At 47.0% G+C, this 22451-nt stretch overlaps 1 protein-coding gene across 1 annotated transcript in view; it reads left to right on the top strand.

Annotated features, from left to right (window-relative positions):
- Positions 1-22451, top strand: part of TMEM132C (transmembrane protein 132C) — a 393879-nt gene that overhangs the window by 362592 nt on the left and 8836 nt on the right. The window contains exons 6-8 of the mRNA XM_060249642.1: positions 12758-12963; positions 16635-16908; positions 19343-19534. Of these exons, the coding sequence (XP_060105625.1) occupies positions 12758-12963; positions 16635-16908; positions 19343-19534 (672 nt within the window). The remainder of the gene's footprint in view (positions 1-12757; positions 12964-16634; positions 16909-19342; positions 19535-22451) is intronic.

Here is a 22451-nt window from a genome sequence, read left to right as displayed (position 1 = left end):
ATAGGTGTGAAAAACCTCAGCTTGAGACCCTGGAGAGCCGCTGCCATTCTGAGTAGACAATACTGACTTTGATGGTCTGATTCAGTGTAAGGCAGCTTTATATGTCCATATATGACAAGCCAATGTCCTGAATCTGTGTCAAGTGGTTTTGTGCATTCTGGCCTGTGCATGGATTAGTTTGGCCCTTGAGCCAGTCTCTGTGAACTCTTTCATTGTATTTTGTTTGAGAGCCAGTTTAGTGTAGTGGAAGAGCGGCCCCATGGCGCAGAGTGGTAAAGCAGCAGTACTGCAGTACTGTGATCTGAACTCTCTGCTCACGACCTGCGTTCTATCCCAGCGAAAGCTGGTTCAGGTAGCCGGCCCAAGGTTGACTCAGCCTTCCATCCTTCTGAGGTCAGTAAAAAGAGTACCCAGCTTGCTGGAGGAGGGGGAAAGTGTAAAAGACTGGGGAAGGCAATGGCAAACCACCCCGTAAAAAGTCTGCCGTGAAAACGTTGTGAAAGCAATGTCACCCCAAAGTTGGAAACGACTGGTGCTTGCACAGGGGACCTTTCCTTTCTTTGGTGTAGTGGTTAAGTACACATTGGGTCAGCCATAGATCTTGCAGAGCTGTCCTTGAAAGGGCAGCTTCTAGGAGAGCTCTCTCGGCCTCACCGACCTCACAGGGTGTCTGTTGTGGAGGAGGAAGATAAAGGAGATTGTAAGCCACTCTGAGATTCAGAGTATAAGGTAAGGTATAAATCCAATTTCTTCTTCTTTAGTGGATTTATACTCTGCCTCTCCATGAGGAGCCCCTTGGAGCAGAGTGTTAAAGCTGCAGTACTGCAGTCCTAAGCTCTGCTCACAACCTGAGTTCGATCCCCAACGGAAGCTGGGTTTTCGGGTAGCTGGCTCGAGGTTGACTCAGCCTTCCGAAGTCGGTAAAATGAATACCCAGTTTGCTGGGGGGAAAGCGTAGATGACTGGGAAAGGCAATGGCAAAACACCTCGTAAAAAGTCTGCCGTGAAAACATTGTGAAAGCAACATCATCCCAGAGTTGGAAACGACTGGTGCTTGCACAGGGGACCTTTCCTTTCCTTCTCCAGACTGCCCTAGAACCTTTGGCATGGGAAATATAGTTTTTAAAAATGGTGTCCTAGGTCCTGCTTCTGTTTGGATGTAAATTTTCTGGCTGGGGGCGGGGGGGAACAAAATCTGTAACATAAATGCCATCTATATGAAAAGGGGAATTCTGAGTGGCTTCCAGCCACTTTTCTGCCCTGGCAGCCACTTCCTGCTCAGGAAGTCTTCCTCCCATGTGAAAGGGAGAGCTTCTTGTGGTAAAAGAAAGCTCCCTGAAGTGGAGAAAAAGGTCACCTTTAGCTTAGTTGACAGGTAGGATGCAACACCATGGATTTGGGCATATTTACATTGTTGCCTAGATGCTACCTTCACTTCTTGGCCCCTTCATTTATGCACTCCCTTTTCCTCCAGCGGGGCCCCAGTTCTGCTTACACCATTCTCCTGTCCTCCATGCTGTCATCACTATGACCCTGTGAGGCAGGTTAGGCCCAACGTCACCCAGTGAGCTCCACGGCAAAGCTGGGATTGAAACCTGTGTCTCCCAGATCCTGACACTGTAACGGCTGCAACAAACTGGCTGCCTTATTTGGGAGAAAACCCATTTGGAAATCTTGAGGGGGGAGGAGTGTTATTAAATGTCCCAGGTGACTTTCACTTTTTTGGTCCCCAATACTATTTGGGCCAATTAGTGCTTGGACCAAGTAGTCATCTGCTGAGGGTTATGTAGATTCCATTGGTGTTCGGGCTTTATCAAAGCAACCACACTGGAGCCCTGGGAGCTCTCCGTGGTCCTGAAATCCCCTGGTCTGAATGGCTTGCGTCAAATTTAATTTTAAATACCGTAGCTTCTATAGCCCTTGTGATTATAGGCAATTGTGGCACATAAGACCAAATGAGTCGTGGGGTTTCAGGTGAAGAGCGACTTATTTTGGTAACAGGTACAGGATTCCGTGTTGTGTGTCCTCAGCAAACGCCACACAAAACACCCCAAGAATAAACATATTCTGGATAAACATACGGAGCAGAGGTCCATCAGTGGCTATTAGCCACAGCATATGGATGGAACTCTCTGTCTGGGGCAGTGATGCTCTGTATTCTTGGTGCTTTTTTAGGGGGGGGGGGACAGTGGAAGGACTTCTAGTGTCCTGGCCCCACTGGTGGACCTCTTGATGGTACCTGGGTCCACAGTGTTGGACCGGATGGGCCATTGGTCTGATCCAACATGGCTTCTCTTATGTTCTTATGTTAAGAAGCCAGTTTGGTGTAGTGGTTAAGTGCATGGACTCTTACCTGGGAGAACCAGGTTTGATTCCCCACTCCTCCACTTGCAGCTGCTGGAACAGCCTTGGGTCAGTCATAGCTCTTGTACGAGTTGTCCTTGAAAGGGCAGCTGCTGTGAGAGCTCTCTCAGTCCCACCTACCTCACAGGTTGTCTGTTGTGGGGGAGGAAGATAAAGGAGATTGTGAGCTGCTCTGAGATTCAGAATACAGGGTGGGATATAAATCCAATATCATCATCTTCTTCTCCACCTGGCGTATAGTTGGACCTGGAGTAGCGGCTGGTGCATGACTGGCCGGTGTCCCTCCTTTGTCCTGTCAATTGCTGGCCCCTGTCTGCAGCTCAGGAGCCCTTAAATCCTCTCCAGTCCCACCTGGAGAAGGACTGGGCTTCTAACGGTGACCCTCCAATTGCTGCAGTCGCTCTTGAAGCCTCCTCAGTCCCACCTGGCAAAGGGCTTTGCTCCAAGCAACCTTGACCCTTGGGTGAACTCTCACAGCAATAAACCACTCTATGCTTTTATATCTATAGGCCAATAGCTGTCTATCTACTTGCCAGTCCAGTCCCATCTAGCCACAGACTGAAGTGCGGTTAACGTCACGTTGTGTTCTCAGTCGCCGATTGCCAGCTTACAGCATGCTGCTGATCTGTGCAGCTTCTATGTGGGAAGTGAAAAGGCAAGAGACAAAAATCATACCAGATCTGGGGTCAGGCGGGGGAAATGCAGTAGAAAGGCTCAAAGGGCATTCTCAGCATTCCTTGTGAATGCACCCCCTAGAACAGGGGTGTCAAACTCATTTGTTATGAGGGCTGGATCTGACATACATGAGACCTTGTTGGGGCGGGCCATGTCGGGTTGAGTCAAGCCATGCTGGGCCAGGCCATGTGTGTTCCTATTTAAGATTAGGTAGCAGAGATATACATTTTATACAGAACACAGACAAACACAAATAAAACTTAAATAAAAAACTTAAAACATTAGCACTCATTGGTCTTAAAGATGCTTTCTTTGTATTTCTCCCATGGGATCCAGGGAACTGGGCAAAGGAAGCTCTGGCTCTTTCCTTCCTTCCTTCCCTAGGGGACTGGGAAGGGGGGAAAGGAGCCTCAGCCAATAGAAGGAAGAGAGGCTTGGCTCAGTAGCTGCGCTGTGCAATTGAGAGAGCCCGGCAAAGCAAGCTATTCCTCCCCCCCTTCCTCCCCAATGGAAGAGCCTCAGCCAATGGAGAAAATATAGGTTTTGCTCTGTAGTTCCTGTATGATTGAGCAAGCCTTGCAAAGCAAGCTGTGATTCATAAGGAAGCAAGAGAGAGGGAGAAGGAAGCAGATGACAGCCAGTTGCTCGGGGGCCTGATAGAAGCCCTCCGGGGGCCTGATTCCACCCCTAAACTGTGTGTTTGACACCCCTGCTCAAGATGCTTCTGAGTCAGTTGCCAAAGCCTCCTTGTGCATTTGCACAAAATGTGATAAGCAATAACCTATGCCTGTAGTTCAATGTCATCTGTAAAGCCATTTGTCTGAGATATGCTGAACTTTTCTGTTTTGGAATGGCCAGCAACGGCATTGTGAGGGAAGCCGGAGGCTGGATGTTAGCCCAGAAACATTTACAAATTGCGAATGTGCGGCCAACCTTGTGCCATCTTGGCCAACACATTTGTACTCCTTCTGACACAGCGTTCAGCTCCCGATAATATTATATCATATATCGGAGTCCATTACAGCCGGGTCAAACTGAAGGTGAACAATTTTATCACATGCCTTTGTCTCTGCAAAGCCATGAGGATTGCTGTCTTCCCCCCTGCTGAGCAGCTGCTGGTCAGGAACTACTGTTGCAGAAGGGTCTTTTAAATCACTGTTTCCCAATGGTGAGTCTCAACGCCTCTGAAGGCGGGCATTGGCCAGGCCAAATGGCCACCCTGGCCCTTTCTGTTGCTCTCTTTTGTATGTTGAAAACCGAGATCTGACCCTGGAAACACCCTCTTCCCTGTCAAACAGTAGCCTTTTTTTCCTTCACTGCATATACAAGTTGATCAAGTACAACAAGTCCTGATGGTTATTAGATTGAGTTTTTTTAGAATCCGAGGAGAGATGAGCAGGAGGAATGGAGAAGGAGAGGGTGGTGAAAGAATGTAACCTCCGCAGGGCTTTTTTTTGTAGCAGGAACTCCTTTGCATGTTAGGCCACGCACACCTCTGATTTAGCCAATTCTCAAAGAGCTTACAGGGCTCTTCATACAGGGCCTGCTGTAAGCTCCAGGGGGATTGGCTACATCAGGGGCATGCGGCCTAATAGGCAAAGGAGCTCCTGCTACAAAAAAAGCCATGAACTTCCATAGACAAAGGCTGTGTATGTCGGAGTGCCGCTTCCTTGGGGCTCGTAGTGGGGAGAGCTGTTACTTTTAGGAGAGCCAGTTTGGTGTAGTGGTTAAGTGCGCGGACTTTTATCTGGGAGAACCGGGTTTGATTCCCCACTCCTCCACTTGCACCTGCTGGCATGGCCTTGGGTCAGCCACAGCTCTGGCAGAGGTTGTCCTTGAAAGGGCAGCTGCTGTGAGAGCCCTCTCCAGCCCCACCCACCTCACAGGGTGTCTGTTGTGGGGGAGGAAGGTAAAGGAGATTGTGAGCCGCTCTGAGACTCTTCGGAGTGGAGGGTGGGATATAAATCCAATATCATCATCATCTCAAAAAACATTTAGTCGGTGTAGGAAATAGAATGCCGCAATAGATGGGTACCAAAGTTATAGTTTGCCCAGGGGGCCTGAAATTTTTGAGCCAACCCTGAATGGGTCATCATACCAAGTAAATTTGGACATGTGGTCCACCAAGTTAGGAACCACTACTATAAACTGCAGGGAGAAGGACAGACTAGAGGGTCCCATTTCTTCATCTTGGCTTCTGGGAAGTTCCATTGTTGGAGCCACTCCTTCTTCCACATGTCTCTTTTGTTTCTCAGCATGGGATGCCAGCAAGAGGGGCAGATTTGGGCTCCGGGGCCTCCAGTACTCAAATCTTACTCTGACTTAGGGAGGTGGTGCAACACAATGCTTAAAGGAGCAAACTGAGAAGCTGCCGGTGGAAATCTTCTCTTATCCGTCAGGTCACTTTTAGCCTCTGCTGGTTTAATAGCACTGCCTTTCCTTTCCAGGATCTCAATGGTAATTTACATGATATAGTTTAAACGCTTGGAGTGTTCCATAAACGCAACGCATTTAAGTATTAAGGGGCTTAAGAAGATGTATCAGCATTTAGATGCGAGTGCTAGAATTTGACACGGGCCGTGAACTCTCCCGAGAAGCGAAAATGACTAAACTGAGGCTATTGTACTTTGGTCACATTGAGAGAAGAAAAGAGTCAATGGGAGAAGACAATCGTGCTAGGGAAAGTGGCAGGCCGCGGGGAAATGAGATGGATTGACTCAGCCAACCAACTGTGGACCTCGGTTTGCAAGATGTGAGCAAGGATGTTAAGAATAGGATGCTTGGGAGGTCTTTAATTCATAGCATCGTAAGTCAGACGCAACTTGACAGCATTTAGCACAAAAACACACACATGAACTCCCCGAAAGCTCAGACAAAGGCTGCAGCGAGAAGGATCACATGACATACCTGTCATTGGGATGTACCATTTTAGACAGCAGGGGCCAAGTTCGGTGGCTGCCTATGCCCTTAAAGCAGGGGTGTCAAACTCATGTGTTTTGAGGGCCGGATCTGACTTTTATTGGGCCGGGCATGTTCGTCATAGCGTATAATGCCAGGTAGCAGAGATAAATTTTGTAAAGAATACAGACAAACACAATAATTAAAAAAAAACATTTAAAATAAAGCAATGACCTTCCAGAGATGGTGCGAGCCCTGCGGGACCTGAACCAATTCCGCAGGGCTTGCAAAACATTTCTTTTTCAGTTGGCATTTGAGACATCTTGTGGTATTTGAGACAGAACCTGATAACGAACGAACAGATATTTAGCCATCTCATATACATCAGAACTATATTATTTTAGCACCTATTTTATATGTTTTATGTATTTTAAATAACTTATTTGTAATTAATGTTTAAATTGCTATGTTTTATGTGAATCATGGGACTCCCGTGCCTGTTATATTGTTTATTGTTTAATGTGAATCATGGGACCCCATGTCTGTTAGCCGCCCTGAGCCCGCCTGGCGGGGAGGGCGGGATATAAGTTTACAAGATAATGCATGGGATGGAGAAAGTAAAGAAAGAAGTACTTTTCTCCATTTCTCACAATACAAGAACTCGTGGGCATTCGATGAAATTGCTGAGCAGACAGGTTAAAACGGATAAAAGGAAGTACTTCTTCACCCAAAGGGTGATTAACATGTGGAATTCACTGCCACAGGAGGTGGTGGCGTCCACAAGCATAGCCACCTTCAAGAAGGGGTTAGATAAAAATATGGAGCAGAGGTCCATCAGTGGCTATTAGCCACAGTGTGTGTGTGTATATATATATTTGGCCGCTGTATATATATATATATATATATATATATATATATATATATATATATATATATATATATATATATATATATATAAATATATAATATATATATTTAAATAAATATATATATAAATATAATATATATATATATATATATAAATATATATATATTTGGCCGCTGTGTGACACAGAATGTTGGACTGGATGGGCCATTGGCCTGATCTAACATGGCTTCTCTTATGTTCTTATGTTCTTATATAAAAATAAAATATTATTATTATTATTATTATTATTATTATTATTATTATTATTATTATTATTATTATTATTATTATTATTATTATTATTATTATCAGACACAGCAGAACAGATGTGGAGATCTCAGTCTTTTCCTCCTAATTAGAAGATGGGAGGTTTGTTTCAAAGAACATTTGCAAAGGCCCATTTAGGTTACCTTTGTCCAAAATGGAGTGCCTTGAAAGCCCCTTCCAACTTGTAGGCGTCTAGAAAGGCCGTGTTTCTCAGATGACCAATTCCATGATACATCTATGGAACAATTTTTTTTTACCAGGAAAAACTTTTTAATAGTTAAGAGCTGTTCAACAGTGGAATCAGCTACCTAGGGAGGTGTTGACCTCACGGGCAGTCTTTAGCAGTGGCTGGGCAAACACTTGGCAAGGATGCTTTAGGCCAGGGGTGGCCAAACTTGATTAACGTAAGAGCCACATGGAATAAAGATCAGATGTTTGAGAGCTGCAAACCATGAATGTCAGATGTTTGAGAGCCGGAGGAAGGAAGGAAGGATGTGACCACAAGTACAATAGCCTCCATTCGATCACTTTAGCTTCTAGGGCAGGGGTGGCCAAACTTGCTTAATATGGGAGCCACACAGAATAAACACAGTGAGATGTTTGAAAGCCGGAAGGAAGGAAGGAAGGAAGGAAGGAAGGAAGGAAGGAAGGAAGGAAGGAAGGAAGGAAGGAAGGAAGGAAGGAAGGAAGGAAGGAAGGAAGGAAGGAAGGAAGGAAAATAGATGGGGGAGGGAGAGGTGGAAAGAACACAACTTTAGATGCATTTTTCAAGCCGCCAGCTAGCTCAGCTTGGAGAAGTGATTTAAAGAGACAAATGTCTTTTCCAAGTTAGCCAATGGGGTAGTGGAAGCTTTGATAGAAGAAGACGATTGGGGATTTATACCTCGCTCTTCTCTCTGAATCAGAGACTCAGAGCAGCTTACAATCTCCTTTCTCTCCTTCCCCCCAACGGACACCCTGTGAGGTAGGTGGAGCTGAGAGAGCTCTCCCAGAAGCTGCCCTTTCAAAGACAACTCCTACGAGAGCTCTGGCTGACTCAAGGCCATTCCAGCAGCTGCAAGCGGAGGAGTGGGGAATCAAACCCAGTTCTCCCAGATAACAGTCCATGCACTTAACCACTATTTATTTATTTATTTATTTATTATTTATTACTTCACATTTATATCCCGCCCTCTCCGTGAGCGGACACTACACCAAACTAGCTCACACATAGCCACCCAATTTTGTGTGAAATAGCCACATGTGGCTCCCGAGCTGCAGTTTGGTCACTTCCACTCTAGGCTAATCCTGCACTGAACAGGGGGTCGGAGTAGATGACCTATATGAAGAAGAAGATGATATTGGATTTCTATCCCACCCTCCACTCCGAAGAGTCTCAGAGCGGCTCACAATCTCCTTTCCCTTCCTCCCCCACAACAGACACCCTGTGAGGTGGGTGGGGCTGGAGAGGGCTCTCACACCAGCTGCCCTTTGAAGGACAACTCCTACCAGAGCTATGGCTGACCCAAGGCCATTCCAGCAGCTGCAAGTGGAAGAGTGGGGAATCAAACCCGGTTCTCCCAGATAAGAGTCCGCACATAAGAACATAAGAGAAGCCATGTTGGATCAGGCCAATGGCCCATCCAGTCCAACACTCTGTATCACACAGTGGCCAAAAAATTATACACACACACACACACACACACACACTGTGGCTAATAGCCACTGTTGGAACTCTGCTCCATATTTTTATCTAACCCCCTCTTGAAGCTGGCTATGCTTGTAGCTGCCACCACCTCCTGTGGCAGTGAATTCCACATGTTAATCACCCTTTGGATGAAGAAGTACCTCCTTTTATCTGTTCTAACCCGACTGCTCAGCAATTTCATTGAATGCCCACGAGTTCTTGTATTGTGAGAAAGGGAGAAAAGTACTTTTTTCTCTATCTTCTCCATCCCATGCATAATCTTGTAAACTTCTATCATGTCACCCCGCAGTTGACGTTTCTCCAAGCTAAAGAGTCTCAAGCATTTTAACCTTTCTTCATAGGGATAGTGTTCCAAACTTTTAATCATTCTAGTTGCCCTTTTCTGCACTTTTTCCAATGTTATAATATCCTTTTTGAGGTGTGGTGACCAGAATTGCACACAGTATTCCAAATGAGACCGCACCATCAATTTATACAGGGGCATTATGATACTGGCTGATTTGTTTTCAATTCCCTTCCTAATAATTCCCAGCATGGCGTTGGCCTTTTTTATTGCAAACACACACTGTCTTGACATTTTCAGTGAGTTATCTACCATGACCCCAAGATCTCTCTCTTGATCAGTCTTTGCCGGTTCACACCCATCAACTTGTATTTGTAGCTGGGATTCTTGGCTTCAATGTGCATTACTTTGCACTTGGACACATTGAACCTCATCTGCCACGTTGACACCCACTCATACAGCCTCAACAGATCCCTTTGGAGTTCCTCACAATCCTCTCTGGTTCTCACCACCCTGAACAATTTAGTGTCATCTGCAAACTTGGCCACTTCACTGCCTACTCTCAACTCCAAATCATTTATGAACAAGTTAAAGAGTATGGGACCCAGTACTGAGCCCTGCAGCCCCCCACTGCTTACCGTCCTCCACTGCGAAGACTGCCCATTTATACTCACTCTCTGCTTCCTATTAATTAGCCAGCTTACTAAGGAGCCTTTGATGAGGAACTTTATCAAAAGCTTTCTGGAAGTCAAGGTAAACAATATCTCTCGGGTCTCCTTTGTCCACATGTTTGTTCACCCCCTCAAAGAAATGTAACAGGTTAGTGAGGCAAGATCTTCCCTTACAGAACCCATGCTGAGACTTCCTCAATAACTCGTGTTCATCAATGTGCCTACTCATTCTGTCCTTGATAATGGTTTATACCAACTTTCCCGGTATTGAAGTCAGACTGACTGGCCTGTAGTTACCCGGATCTCCTCTGGAACCCTTTTTAAAGATGGGGGTGACATTTGCTACCTTACAGTCCTCAGGAACGGAGGCAGATTTCAATGAAAGATTACATATTTTTGTCACACAACCACTACACCAAACTGACTCTCCATGACCCCTTCCACCTCTGTGATTCTATGAACACCTAATGCCCACAATACCTTTTATACATTGGCATTCAGGCAGGAAATACGGCTGACCGTTTGGTTGCTAATGATCCTCATTAACGCAGATGAAATCATTTTTGGAGATGGCATGATATTGGGGAGGGGGACATAGTGGGAATTGAAGTTGCCCGTTGGGCTTACCGTTAATTTCTGCAGTTCTGGCATCGGTCTTTAGAAATGTGGAAGCTCTCTCATCGCCGGCCACTTTATGCATGATTAACGGGTTGCAAGATTTCCCCCGATGTTTATGACACCTTTAGGAATCGCTATGACAACGACTTCATCACACGCAGCCACTTCATCCTATCTACATCCTTCTTAATGATTTATATCTTCTGAAGGGTTTTTTCCCCCCGTAAATATATATATATATATATCCCCATCCTGTCCCACTTGTACTTGGCTAGATAATAAATGAGAAAACTCAATGGTCTGTAAATTACAACATTGATTAAAGGAGTGATTACTGATATAACTCTTAAATTGACTATGCTAATGCCGTGCTTGTATTTCAGGACGGTATTTACATGCTGATGATAAATCCACTGCGGTGCTCAGAAGGGTGGGGGAAAGGGTTTTTTTTTTAAAAAAAAAAATAGCTGAACGACTTTAAACAAAATGTAAATCCTTATAAATAGATAATGGGCTATTATGGAAGAGATTATTTTTACTCGCTTTCCCATTTTCCCTACCAAACTGTCCTGAGAATTTATAATCTCTGAACACTAATGAAGAAAGCGGGTGTGTGTGTGTGGGGGGGGGGGGACAACACAAAATCAAACCAGAACGTGTCAGTTTGGAATCACTGGGCACGCTGTGAGAAACGATGGAAACTCAGGTGCGCGAGGGATTTTGTGTGCGTGCTCACAGAGGGAATCTTTACCTCTCCGCGACAATTCAGTCGGGCAGTGCTCATGCATGCTTGCAAAACACACGGGTCAGATTTAACTTATGGGAGGTGGAGAGGGGTAGATCTCAGAATCCTATGCAGGACGACGGGGAAGAACGTTCCTTTGAAATCCGGTGACAGCAAAGGGTATGCAGCCCAAACGGGGAGAGAGTGCCAATGCGAGCTTCTGTGCTGCCAGTCAACTGAAATCAACATTTACAGAAAGACCAAAAAAGCTAGCAAACATCTATTAATTAGTGATGATTGTCGTAAGTGGCATTGCTTTGAACAACCACCAGCTTGCTGGTCGTGAGGAGGGAACCAATCCTTCCCTCCTGAACCGTTCGGATGCATCAAAATGAATTTGTTTGTGCTCTTTATCTGATTTTATTGCCTTCCTACAGTATTTGATTTCTTTCCTGCCCCCTCTTTCTCCCCCTTTCTTCCCGTGTGCCATCATCGCCCCTTCCAACTCTGTCATTAGGCACACAGGAAAAACAAACGGTTTGAGATATTTGAGTTGACTTTAATTTTTTTGAGTAGATTTTTATTCCACCCTCCCCACAACTGGGCTTAGGGCTGATTGCAACAGAAAGATAATACAATGGTTTTAAAAATTCAATAATTAAAACAGTGACTCTTCAGATGTCTCTGTGCGCCTTTGGTGCCTGTCTGCCATGAACCTAGTTAAGCCAGCAATCACTTCTTAACAGTTTAAAATTTCCTTTTCCAACTGATCTCCAGCTGGCAGAGATCAGCTCCCCTGGAGAAAATGGCTGCTTCGAAGGGTGGACTCCACAGCATTGGACCATGCTGAGGCCCCTCCCCTCCCCAAACCCCGCCCCTTCCAGAGCCACGCCCAGAGTCTCCAGGTATTTTCCAACACAGACCTGGCAGCCCTAGTGGTAACTGAACCCAACCAATCTTTTTCTCACAGAGGGATCTGCTAGGATTGCCATTCTCCAGGTAGCACCTGGAGATCTCTCACTATTGCAGTTGATCTCCAGATGACCAAGATCAGTTCCTCTGGGGGAAAAATGGCTGCTTTAGAGGGTGGACTCTGGGGCATCATATCCTACTGAGGCCTCTCCCCTCCCCAAGCCTCACCCATCCCAGGCTCTGCCCCCAGAGCCTCCAGGTATTTCCCAATCCACAGCTAGTGACCCTAGGGCTTTTTTTGAGCAGGAATGCACAGGAACATAGTTCCAGCTGGCTTGGAGTCAGTAGGTGTGGCCTCATATGCAAATGAGTTCCTACTAGGCTTATGCTACAAAAAAGCCCTGTGTGAAACAATGGTGATGTCGGGAGGTGTGGCCTAATATGCCAGTGAGTTCCCGCTGGGCTTTTTTCTACAAAAAAAACCCTGTGTGAAACAATGGTGACATCAGAGGGTGTGGCCTAATGCAAATTAGTTCCTGCTGAACTTTTTCTACACAAAAGCCCCATGTGAAACAATGGTAGTGTCAGAGGGTGTGGCCTGTTATGCAAATGAGTTCCTGCTGGGCTTTTTCTACAACAAAAGCCCTGGGCAACCCTATCCTGAACGTTTTGAAAACAAGAGTGGGATACCAGTGACCTGTTTAAGGGCCGGTGCGCTTTCTGTTCTGACCTCTGCCTCCTTCTCCTCCAGGTTTCTGACCGGTGCGACTACATTTTTGTCAATGGCAAAGAAGTGAAAGGCAAAGTGAACGCTCTGGTGAACTTCACCTACCAGTACTTGAGTGCCCCCCTGCTGGTCACAGTGTGGGTGCCCCGCCTCCCTCTTCAAATTGAGGTCTCTGACACCGAGCTGAGCCAAGTAAAGGGCTGGAGGGTTCCCATTGTTCCCAACAAGAGGTGAGTTCTGAACACAACCTATCCCGCATCCTCCTTGGACAGATTACTTCATGAGTGTGTGGAAATCTAGAAGAAGAGGATATTGGATTTATATCCCGCCCTCCCCTCCAAATCTCAGAGTCTCAAAGTGACTCACAATCTCGTTACTGTTTCAAACAATTTTATTAGTAACATATGGCAATATATTCAATTTCTTATATCATTAATATCTACTTTTTCCCCTCTATCCCATATATTACTTTCTACCCACCACTCCCCCCATTACTTGAGCCCCGCCGGTGTACAAAACTTAAAATATTAATATTAAAAGTACCCTTAATTACTAAGAACCAAAATTCTTATCCTCCTCCCACTTATACTTAATCATTATCAAAAATTGTCCAATGTCCTTTTATTTTCCATTCTTTTTCTACATATCTTCTGAACTTCTTCCACTCCATCTTAAATACTTCTAAATCATAGTCTCTTAAAGTTCTTGTTAACTTATCCATTTCACTCCATGTCATAACTTTTACAATCCAATCCCATTTCTCTGCTATTTTTTCTTGCTTCCACAACTGTGCATACAATGTCCTAGCAGCTGAGAGAAAGTACCAAATTAAAGTTCTATCTTCTTTTGGAAATTTTTTCATTTGTAATCCCAACAGAAAAGTTTCTGCAACTTTGTTAAAATCATATCCCATGATCTTAGAAATCTCTTGCTGAATCATCTGCCAAAACATTTTAGCTCTTTCACAAGTCCACCATATATGGTAAAAAGAACTTTCATGCTTTTTACATTTCCAACACCTGTCCGGCATCTTGTTATTCATCTTTGACAGCTTTTTAGGAGTCATATACCATCTATACATCATCTTAAAACAATTTTCTTTAATACTCTGACATGTTGAAAGTTTCATAGAGTTCTTCCACAAATATTCCCAAGTTTCCATCTGTATTTCTTTATTTACATTAATTGCCCATTTAATCATTTGAGATTTCACTACATCATCTTCTGTAGACCATTGTAGATAGGGTGGCCATAATATCTGCAGGCCAGCCAGGGACACCTTGAGGGGGGAATGAATGTGTGTGTGTGCGTGCGTGAAGCGCGCGCCGCAGCAAACAGGAAGTGACATCACTTCCGGTGATGTCATGCCACCGCCGGAAACAGGAAGTGACACGGTTGAGGGCCCTCCAGAACTAGCCTCCCCAGTTTCCTTAGCCCCTGACGAAAGAGGCAGTGCCCTCTGCTCCTCCTGGCCACAGCCCGCCCGCCGGCCGAGAGCACCCAAGGGGGCAGCGAGCGGGGCGGCAAGAGTCAAGGGCCGGGGGTGGGGGGAGAGGCAGCCTGGACGCTGAAGAGAGGAGGCAAGTCCGAGCCGCCCCGGCTGACCGCGGGTTCCCTGGCTGGGCAAGAAGGGCAGCAGCTGTGAGGGAGGCACTCTGCACTGGGGCCATGCCGCCGCCGCATCTGGAAAAGTCCGCTTTTGCGCCCACCTGGCTGGCAATAAGGGGGGCTGCGGCTTCCCCCCGCTGGAAAAGCTCGCCCAGCTGAACTCCGTGAGCCCCAAGCAGCCGGCGCCTCCCTCCCTCCCTCCCACCTGTGCCCCGCCGGCCCTACCTGCCTCTGGCCTGGTGGCTCCCGGGCCTGCCACTGCCTCCCCCTGCGCTCGCCTACCGGCCTCCTCCTAAAAAAGCGGGATTTTGATTGGTCCGGGTTAGCCAACCTGTGATGCGGGCATTTGGGGGCAGGGGCGGGACTTTCCCGGGTGGGCGGGACGATCTGGCCACCCTAATTGTTTAGTAATTTATATACTTTTGAAATTAGTTTATCATTGTCTCCAAGCAGAACTTTTTCCATTTCTGTTTGCTCTTTTCTTATTTCTTCAGTTTTAATGTCATTCTCCACCAAGCTCTTTATTTGTTGCATTTGAAACCAATCATATTTATGGTTCAACTCTTCAGCAGTTTTCAATTCTATTTTGCCACTTTGTATTTTTAATAATTGATTATATGACAACCATTTTTCTTCACCTATCTCAGCCGTTATTTTTATTACTTCAGCTGGCACTATCCATAACGGTCTTCTCTCATCTCCATATTTCTTGTATTTCATCCATGTATTTAGCAAATTATTTCTTATATAATGGTGAGAGAAAAAACGTCCATCTTCTTTTTTCCATAATACAAATACGCGTGCCAGCCAAATTTATTTCCGTGACCTTCCATCACTAAGAGTTTTTTGTTTAACAGTGTTATCCATTCTTTTATCCACACTAAACAAACTGCTTCCTGATATAATTTGTGAGAAAGTGACTCACAATCTCCTTTATTTCCCTCCCCCACAGCAGACACCCTGTGAGGTGGGTGGGGCTGAGAGGGCTCTCACAGTAGCTGCCCTTTCAAGGACAACCTCTGCCAGAGCTATGGCCAACCCAAGGCCATTCCAGCAGCTGCGAGCGGAAGAGTGGGGAATCAAACCCGGTTCTCCCAGATCAGAGTCCGCACACTTAACTACTACACCTAACTGGAAATCTACCCATGCTCTATAGCAGGGGTGGCCAACGGTAGCTCTGCAGATGTTTTTTGCCTACAACTCCCATGGCCAATGGCTGGGGCTGATGGGAGTTGTAGGCAAAAAACATCTGGAGAGCTACCGTTGGCCACCCCTGCTCTATAGAACTTTTCCCTGCAGTGCTCACTTGTGGCTAATCTTTCCAGCCCTTCCTCCTCCCAGTTTCTAGGAAAGATCAGCCTCATCAATTTGACCCAGAGAGAACTCCAGTTTTCTGGGTTACGTCTCTGAGGATGCCGGTCACGGTTGCTGGCAAAAGGTCAGGTCTGCCAATGCCAAGACCACGGCCCGGAAAATCGACAACAACCAGCTTCATTATTGTTCACCAGAGTCCTCAAACTGAATGGGTCAAAATAGGGTAGCCTTCAGAGGGGAGTCATGGCTGAGTGGAAGTTCATGGTCTCAGGTTTGATCCCTGCTATCTCCAGTGAAATGCCTTCAGGTAGCCAGTGTTTGGAAAACACCCCTTTGAACCTGAGACCCTGGAGCACTACTGCCAACCAAGGAAGATGGCACCGAGCTGGGTGGTCCAATAAGTCAAAATTGGCATTAGGCAGCTTCATGTGGCTATTTCTCATGTGTAACCTGCAGCCTTATTTCTCAGTGGAGTTCTCATAGGACTTTGGCCAAAAGGTAATGACTTTTTATCTGTCTCTATTCCCTGTCCTGGTGACAAAAGAGAGGAAAAGAAGGGGGCCTTCTTTAGCCATGGGGCAGATAATTTTGCCTTGCTCCTCACACTCTTTGCAAAGCTGTCCATTGAGAAACTAGCAGCTGACCTTGGCTGTGATCCACAAAGTCCATTGACATTCTCAGGTGCATCTTGGTTGCTTCTCCCAGCCATGGAGTTTACACAGTGGTGCCTCTCCCTGCTTTTAGGAACATTTTCCTCAACCTTTGGAATTCTGACACAGCAGAGTGGACACTGCCACAAAATGGCCACCACAGGAAGCAGGGCCAGCCACAAAATGGCCACTACCACTTACCTCAAGTCACACAGTGAAGATTCCTTGTGCTGTGGTGGCAGCGGCTGCCAAAAATTGTTGTTGCCAAAAATCAAATTTCCAGTGATCAATCAGAAGCTATAACTGTAATTGTATGTACTGCCTCCTAGGCAAACCAGAGACAGCGATGACGAGGATGAAGATGAGCGGAAGGGGCGAGGCTGTGCTCTTCAGTACCAACATGCCATGGTGCGAGTTTTCACCCAGTTTGTAGCCGAAGACGCCAGTCCCTGGGGCCAGCCGAGCTACCTGCTTGGCTCCGATTGGCAGTTTGACATTACGGATTTGGTGGCCAACTTCATGAAGCTGGAGGAGCCTCACGTGGCCCAGCTGCAGGGAGGCAGGATTCTGATTGGCCAGGAGGTTGGCATGACAATGGTCCAGGTCAGTCTGGAAGTTATCTGTTCTTTGAGCCAGCATTGTGTATGCAGAATCACGACCCTTTGGAGGAGCCAGGTGGGGGCAGGGGATCCCCCGGTTTGGAGGCCCTCCCCCCACTTCAGGGTCATCAGAAAGTGGTGGGGGGAGGGAAATGTTGGCACTCCATTATTCCCTATGGAGACCAATTCCCATAGGGTATAATGGAAAATTGATCTGCGGGTATCTGGGGCTCTGGGGAGGATTGTTTTTTTGAGACAGAGGCACCAAATTTTCAGCATAGCATCCAGTGCCTCTCCTCAAAACACCTGCAAAGTTTCAAAAAGATTGGAGCAGGGGGTCAAAATCTGTGAGCCCCGAAAGGAGGTGCCCCTATCCTTCATGGTTTCTAATGGAGGGAAGGCATTTGAAAGGTGTGCGGTCCCTTTAAATGTGATGGCCAGAACTCCCTTTGGAGTTCAGTTACGCGTGTCACAACCTTCTTCCTGGCTCCACCCCCAAAGTCCCCAGCTATTTTTTGAATTGGACCTGGCAACCCTAGCCTAGGGCGGGCAGACCAGTGTTCTGGCGTGTTATAAGAAGGGTCTGCGTGTCTTGTGATGCTCACTGAAGCAGCCAGGCATGACCACCTCCCTTCTGGCACGAGGCATGAGAAAGCAGCAGTAGCCACAGGCAGGCCTCATTTTGGGCAGGGGCTCACAGGAGTGGAAGCAGGGCTGGATTAACAATTAGGCCAAGTAGGCACTGGCCTATGGGCCCCTACTCCCTTAGGGGCACCGGGCTGGCTTTCCCATCTGGTTTCCCCCCTGCTTGCAGCCCTTCCAGCCTACATGTACAGCCAGCAACTAAGCTGCTCTTTGCCCGACTTGCCTGGTGCGGCTGCTTCTGGCATTGTCACCAAGTTTGCCTCTCTCTGCTTCTGCCCTGCAGCTTTTCAAAGGGGCCTTTCGGGAAGGTGCCCGCAGCCTGCAGTGGGCAGAGGGGTGGGTGCTCTGACTCTGAGATAATTTGCAAGGCCTCTCCCCCAAATTTTTGACTGCCTAGGGGCTTCCGCAGGGTTTAATCCGGCACTGTCCAGAAGCTCTCAATTTTATTGTGCTTTCTCTTAAACCCCGCCCCCCCCAAAAAAAACCCCTTGCTTCCGGGCTCCATTGTTCAAACCCTCTGTGAGAATTTTGCCGAACTCTAAGATTCGACAAACTTTCTATTATTTTTTCGCACAAAAAATGGGAAAAGAGCCAAAACTTATAAAGCAGACAGATAGAAGTCTTCGTGGTGCCACTGTGACCACATAGGAGAAAGTAATTTAAGAAGTATGATGGGAGTAAGGTTTTATGATGACAATTATAACGTAAGAAGCATTTTAAGGTAGATGCTGAGCTGATATCATTTCGTTCACCCTGACGATCAATGGGGTGGCAGATGTCACAGCCAGATCGCCCTCACATCTTCTGGTGATATCAGGAGTGTGTACCATATGCAAAAAGGTAAAGGTAGTCCCCTGTGCAAGCACCAGAGTTCAATCCCGGTGGAAGCTGGGTTCAGGTAGCCGGCTCGAGGTTGACTCAGCCTTCCATCCTTCCGAGGTCAGTAAAATGAGTCCCCAGCTTGCAGGGGGGGAAGTGTAGATGACTGGGGAAGGCAATAGCAAACCACCCCGTAAAAAAGTCTGCTGTGAAAACATGGTGATGCGACGTCACCCCAGAGTCAAAAACGACAGGTGCTTGCACGGGGGACTACCTGTGAGCTGTGCAAATGAGTTGTGCTAATTAGTTCCGGCACCTCTTTTTCTATGAAATGACCCCTAGGCCACAGGCATAGATGGGTCTAAAGGGGGATTAGACAGATTCATGGAGGAGAGGTCTATCAGTGACCAGGGCTTTTTTTTGTAGCAGAAACTCCTTTGCATATTAAGCCAGGCCCCCCCTGATGTAGCCAATCCTCCAAGAGCTTAAAGGGCTCTTAGTACAGGGACTTCTGTAAACTCCAAGGGGATTGGCTACATCAGGGAGGTGTGGCCTAATATGCAAAGGAGTTCCTGCTACAAAAAAAGCCCTATCAGTGACTACTAGCCTTGGTGGCCAAAGGGAACCTCCACGCTCGGAGGCAGTCAGCCTCTCGATACCAGTGCCAGGAGACAACACCGAGGGAAGGCCTCAATCCACCTCCCAGATTATCATTTTTCTTGAGGGGAACTGATCTCTGTAGTCTGGAAATAAGCTGTGATTCCAGGGGATCCCCAGGTCCCACCCGACCCTACTTCCAGGGGACACGCAGGTCCCTACTTCTGTGCTAGGGAGGATCAAGTAGGCCCCTGGGAAACAATCTGCTGTATTTGTGATATGTTTAGAGCACTGAACACTTCCAGTCCTTAGAGGGACAGGTCACAGTCACTTCTGAGCTCCTTTCTAACTGGATCACTTCATGGCTTCCTCCAAAGGTCCTCTCTCCGCTGTCGGACTCCATCTTGGCAGAGAAGACAGTGACGGTGTTGGATGACAAAGTGACCATCACAGATATGGGGGTGCAGCTGGTCGCAGGGTTGTCGCTCTTTCTTCAGCCCAGCGCAGCGAGCAACAGGGCGATCGTGGCAACCGCTGTGGCCCAGGAGCTTCTTCACACACCCAAACAGGTAGTTGTCAGGCTCTTCCTGTGTGCTCTTCCTTCCAGCAGGTCTCCTGGCCATTCATGAGTGCTAAGTAGGTCCAAACCTGGACAGGCCAGGCTAACCTGAGAGCCAGTTTGGTGTAGTGGTTAAGTGCACGGACTTTAAGCTGGAGGAACTGAGTTTGATTCCCCACTCATAAGAACATAAGAGAAGCCATGTTGGATCAGGCCAATTTCACTTCCAGTTGATGCTCTAGGAATTTCTCCTAGTCTCTATGATAAATGCCATTGAGACTAGGGGAAAATTCCTAGAGCGTCACCATTGATGTCATCACCCCCCTTTTTATGGAGAATTGTCTAATGAAGGCCTCCAGTGATGAGGTGCCTCTAAATGCAGATTACTAAAAATGATGAAATTACCTTATTTATTGCTAAAATGTGACGCAGCGTGGCGCCTCAGCATGTCTTGTTGTCTCCTGCCAGCTGTGCTGCTGTAGGAAGAAACAGGTGATTCCGGCTTGTGGTGACCAAAGATCTTGGAAGTCTGTCTCAAGTCTGTTTTCACAAATCTTGCATCTCAGTTTTTACTCTGCCCATTATCCTACATGCAGGGCTTTTTTTGAGCAGGAACATACAGGGATGCTGTTCCAGTTGGCTTGGCATCAGGAGGTGTGGCCTAATATGCAAATGAGTTCCTGCTGGGCTTTTTCTACCAAAAAAGCCCTGTTTGAAACAATGGTGATGTCAGAGGGTATGGCTTAATATGCAAATGAGTTCTTGCTGGGTTTTTTTCTGCAGAAAGAGCCCTGCTTACATGTATGGGGCTGGAGAGAACTCAGCTGATCTCTTCAATTTCACTTTTCCAAAAGCATTTTAACTTAGCGTCAGCGGGAGAAAAGACTGCAGGAGAAGGACCTGCGTCTCCTCCAAAAAGGACAAAGCAATTCAACTCCATCACCCTCTCAAACTCAGCGAGTTGCTTGTTCAGCTCACTAGGGCACCGTGGGGTCGGTGATGCTTAATTCATCCACAGTGCAATTCCAATTCAGTCCAGCCAAAACTTTTAAGCATTAGGACTGAGGTCACGGTTTGTGTGGAGATCAGGAATGCATAAAAGGGCCACACTCGAGGGAATCCAATTAGAAGGCGGGAGGGGGGAGTTCAGTGTCAACAGACCTTTTTTGGAAGCTGCTGCCTCAGCTCCAATTATGCCTCGAACACTCAGTAACTTAGGCGGGATGTGCCTGAATGAGATGGGCATCAGTGGTGGAATTCAGCAGTGGTTGGAGTGTCCCACTAGCCCTCAGCTCACCGGGTGACCTAGTTGTGGTGAAGGTACAACTGTATATGATGTTCTAGTAGTCCGGGAGTGGCCAAACTTGCTTAACATAAAAGCCACATAGAATAAATGTCAGATGTTAGAGAGCCGCGAGGAAGGAAGGAAGGAAGGAAGGAAGGAAGGAAGGAAGGAAGGAAGGAAGGAAGGAAGGAAGGAAGGAAGGAAGGAAGGAAGGAAGGAAGAGCAATGGGGAAGGTGGTGGTTGGGAAACTCCTGAAGATTTTCGAGTGGAGCCTGGAGAAGACAGAGACCTCAGTGCAGTACAATGCCGTAGAGTCCAACCTCCAAAACATCCATTTTCTCCAGGGGAAGGGATCTAATTCCAGGGGATCTCCAGGTCCCACCTGGAAGTTGGCATCCCTGGTTGCATCTTTGGAAGCCAAATATGAACCAGGAAATAGAGATCCATTCCCCCCCACCCCCAGAATGTCTTTTTTGTCTGGGTGCCCAATGAGCCAAAGCCCAGCATGGATGAAACGAGGCAAAGAACGAGGGGAAAGCAAATGTTAATGGCCATTTACGCTTGGCGCTTTTATCTTGCCCCGTTAATGGGGGATAAGCCCGGGGACATCCTCAAGTGAAATAACTCTGGTCTGCTCTTCATGCCCTGCTGCCGCTGGAGAATATTTCCAGCTCCTCTCCACCCCCTGCTCTTTTCGATCTAGGTGGGGCAAGAGTGGAGAAGGAATGTTCTTTCTCTTCACACAAGGAAAACTCCCCTTTGCATTGGGAAAGAGAAAACAGAAAGAAGCCGCAATACAGAGGTATCAAATAATGGGACGGATTGTGAGAGATTCTATCATCTCTGCAGGGGATTTTTTGTAGCAGGAACTCCTTTGCATATTAGGACACACCTCCCTGATGTAGCCAATCCTTCTGGGGCTTACAGTAGGCCCTGTACTAAGAGCCCTGTAAGCTCTTGGAGGATTGGCTACATCAGGGGTGTGTGGTCTAATATGCAAAGGAGTTCCTGTTACAAAGAAAGCCCTGCATCTCCAGACTATATATTTACTTACTCCTGCATTTTTTGCCATCTGGTCAGAGCCCATTTATGGCGCCCCGTGGGGTTATCAAGGCAAAAGACATTCAGATCTGGTTTTGCCATTGCCAGCCTCTGCATAACAACCTTGGACTTCTCTGAAACTCTCTATCTGGGGCAGTGGTGCTCTGTATTCTTGGTGCTGGCGGGGGGGGGGGCAGTGGGAGAGCTTCTAGTGTCCTGGCCCCACTGATGGACCTCCTGATGGCACCTGGTTTTTCTGGCCACTGTGTGACAGAGTGTTGGCCTGAATGGGCCATTGGCCTGATCCAACTAACATGGCTTCTCTTATGTTCTTACCCCTTTCTACCCTCCCTCTCCCTCTCGCAATCTGCCTAAATTCGTAGACAGTCATAAAATCAGCACTTCTGTCAGAGAGTTATCTAGCCTCTCTCCTTCTTAAGACCTTTTAACCACTAAACCTCTGCGTTGTATTGACAGTTGTGGTTGGATTCTTAGGCCAGGAGAAAAGAGGGTTTCCTTCAGAATTTGACAGCCCTCATGGAGGTACCAAAGTCTTCATCCCTTTTCCATGACATTCTGCTGTCACTCAGAATGATAGAA

Source organism: Heteronotia binoei, chromosome 11, assembly GCF_032191835.1.
Source record: "Heteronotia binoei isolate CCM8104 ecotype False Entrance Well chromosome 11, APGP_CSIRO_Hbin_v1, whole genome shotgun sequence".
NCBI classification, from domain to species: Eukaryota; Metazoa; Chordata; class Lepidosauria; order Squamata; family Gekkonidae; genus Heteronotia; species Heteronotia binoei.
The sequence above is the reverse complement of the archived record's forward strand: the minus strand, read 5'-3'. Positions and strand labels throughout refer to the sequence as shown.